A 3205-nucleotide genomic window follows, 5' to 3' on the forward strand; every position below is an offset into this window, starting at 1 on the left:
AGTCCAAAATTACCATACGGAGCTATCAGAACCATCAAAACTCCATTCTAGAGTCGTCTATATAAAAGTCAAACTCCGGTCAACTCTTTCAATTTAAGCTTTCAACTTTTGGACTAAGTATCCCATTTCACTCCGAAACTCACCTGAAACTAAAACCAAACATCCTAGTAAGGCATATAACCACAATATAATGTAGAGGAGGAAATAAATAGGGGAATGGGGCTAAAATAATCAAAATGACCGGTCGGGTCGTTACACCTTGGTATGATCTTCTATATAACTGCCCATGCAGGAGGTAGTAACAAGTTGTTTTAGTTCGTAGTGCCCGGGACACCTTTTTTTCTTCGGGTAATTTGCTATGTCGAAGATTTTAGACGAACTCATTCTTCCAATCCCAGACTAGGTTGGCTGAATTGACTTCGCAGTAACCATCCACATCCAATACTGAATGTAGAAGTTGAACGACACTACCGGAGTCGGATCCTTTCATCTCCGTAGATGACCCCAAATTAGCCAATGCATCTGCTTTCACATTTTCTTCCCTTGGAATGTGTATGATCGACCATTCTCTGAATCGTGCAAGCAATGCCTGAACCTTGTTCACAAACTGATGCATATGCTCTTCCTTTGTGTCAAAAATCTCGTATACTTGGTTTAATTCCAGCTGAGAATCGCACTTTATCTCGATTACCTCAAAATTGAGTCCCCGGGCCAGTTCAAGTCCTACAACCAAAGCCTCATACTCGGCTTCATTGTTAATTAATGGAACAGTTTTAATGGTCTGCCTCAAGGTTTCTCTCGAGGGCGTGACTAGAACTACCTCGAAACCGGACCATTTTACATTGTAAGCTCCATCCGTAAATAAGGTCCAAACTCCTGACGTCGTTTTTGATACCAGCACTACTTCTTTAGAAGCCAAGGGTCTTAATCCAGGACTGAAATCAGCCACAAAGTTGGCCAAAACCTGTGACTTGATCGCAGTCCTGAGCTTATACTCAATGTCAAACTCACTAATTTTGACCACATATATTTCCAAATGGCATGACAACTCAGGCTTGAAGGACATTCCTTAAGAGAAAGGTTGTCACAATGGCTATCAGGTGGCACTGAAAACAAGGCTTAAGCTTTCGAGAGGTGACTACGAGAACTAAGGCCAGCTTTTTTAGGTGCGGATAGCGAGTCTCCGCTCCCGATAATATTTTGCTAACATAATAAATGGGAAATTACGTACCTTCTTCCTCTCGGATTAAAACGGCACTTACTGCTACTTCCGAGACCGCTAGATATTTTAGCAATTGATCGCCTTCCCCCGGTCTTTCAAATCCTGTTGGCATTCTGGAGTCCATTCAAAATTGTTCTTCTTCTTCAAAAGTGAAAAGAAGTTCTGGCACTTTTCCGAAGATCTCGAGATGAATCTGCTTAGAGCCGCCAATCATCCGTTCAGCCTCTGTACTTCCTTTACATTTATCAATTGGTCTAGAATGTCTTCGATAGCTTTAATTTTATTGGGATTTACCTCGATCCCTCTTTGCGAGACCAGGAACCCCAAGAAGTTTCCTGAACCAACCCCGAACGCATATTTTTTCGGGTTGAGTTTCATGTTTTGCTTCCTTAGGATATCGAAAGTCTCTTGGATGTGTTTCAAATGATCTACTGCATTCAAAGACTTGACTAACATGTCATTAATATATACCTTCATTGTTTTTCCTATATGATTTTCAAACATTTTGTTAACGAGCCTCTGGTAAGTGGCTCCGGCGTTCTTAAGCCCAAATGGCATCACATTATAGTAATATGTGCCAAAGTTCGTTATGAAAGAAGTTTTTTCCTGATCCTCTGGGTTCATCTTGATTTGATGTACCCAGAGTAAGCATCAAGGAAACTCATTAACTCGTGTTCGGCCGTAACATCAATCATTTGATCAATGTTTGGAAATGGAAACGAGTCTTTAGGGCACACCTTGTTCAAATCCTTATAGTCTACGCACATTCTAAACTTGTTATTCTTTTTTGGCACTACAACTATATTGGCTAACCATTATGGATATTTTATTTCCCAGATTGAACCAATGTTGAGTAATCGGGTTACCTCTTTTTTAACAAACATGTTCCTGACCACAACTATCATGTGTTTTGTTTGACTTACCGGTGGGAAGTTCGGAGCCAATCTTAGCTTCTGGACCACCACTTCCAATGGTATACCTGTCATATCCGCATGCGACCATGCAAAATAGTCGACGTTAGCTTTAAGAAAATTTTTAAACCCTAACCTGAGCTCGGGGTTTAATCCTTTCCCCAGGTGAAACTTCCTTTCCAAGAACTCTTCGAATAAGGCCACTTGCTCGAGTTACTCTACCGTTGACTTGGTCGCATCCGTCTCTTCCGATACCTAAAAATATCTCGGAACTTGATAGGATTCCGATGACTCCTTGCTCTTATCGTCTTCATTTTGAAAGGCCGAAGGCATCAACTCCTATAATTGCTATTTAATGGACACTTTTCCCTTGCTGCTGAAAATAGTTACCGCATTCATTTCCCTTATTGTCGGTTGATCTCCTCTTATCTGCTTGATTCCTTCTGGGGTTGAGAATTTTAATAGTTGATGATATGTTGAGGGCACAACCTTCATCTCGTGTATCCTCAGCCTTCCGAAGATTACATGGTAACCTAAATTGCCATTTACCACTTTGAATAAAATGGTTTTGCTCAATCCTTTGGTGTTTGTAGGAAGCAAAATCTTTCCTCGGGTTGTCACGCTTATCAAGTTGAATCCAGCTAAGAGTTTTGTCATCAAAATGATGCTTCTGGTCATCTTTTCTTACTCCAGCACTCCATTGGATGATGTTTTCTGAGCTTCCTGGGTCAACCAAAATGCATTTAATTTTGAAATCTAAAACATTGAGAGAGATTACCAAAGTGTCGTTGTGTGGTAGGAGGAGTCCGTCAGCATCTTTCTCCGTGAAGGTGATATCATCTTCCGTGACTTCCCGGAGTCTCTTTTTATGAGTCACTGATATCTTTGTTTTCTTAGCTGGTGAGAAGGTCATGCCATTAACTTCATTCCCTCCGAAAATCATGTTAATAGTCAACCGAGGGGAGCCCTTCGCTACCTTCAAAGGCACGACATTGTCCCGGCTTCGGCCATAGTTGTTCTTGGCTCGGTCACTTAAGAATTCCCTAAGATGGCTATTCTTCAACAGTGTCGT

The 3205-nt window shown here is 41.2% G+C and overlaps 1 protein-coding gene across 1 annotated transcript; it reads right to left on the reverse strand.

The window, feature by feature from the left end:
* Positions 1 to 370: 370 nt before the first annotated feature.
* Positions 371 to 1066, reverse strand: LOC138907280 (uncharacterized). The gene has a single exon (XM_070197871.1). The coding sequence runs from the start codon at positions 1064 to 1066 to the stop codon at positions 371 to 373; it is 696 nt and encodes a 231-aa protein (XP_070053972.1).
* Positions 1067 to 3205: the final 2139 nt, after the last annotated feature.

Source organism: Nicotiana tomentosiformis, chromosome 3 (assembly GCF_000390325.3).
Source record: "Nicotiana tomentosiformis chromosome 3, ASM39032v3, whole genome shotgun sequence".
Lineage (NCBI taxonomy): Eukaryota > Viridiplantae > Streptophyta > Magnoliopsida > Solanales > Solanaceae > Nicotiana > Nicotiana tomentosiformis.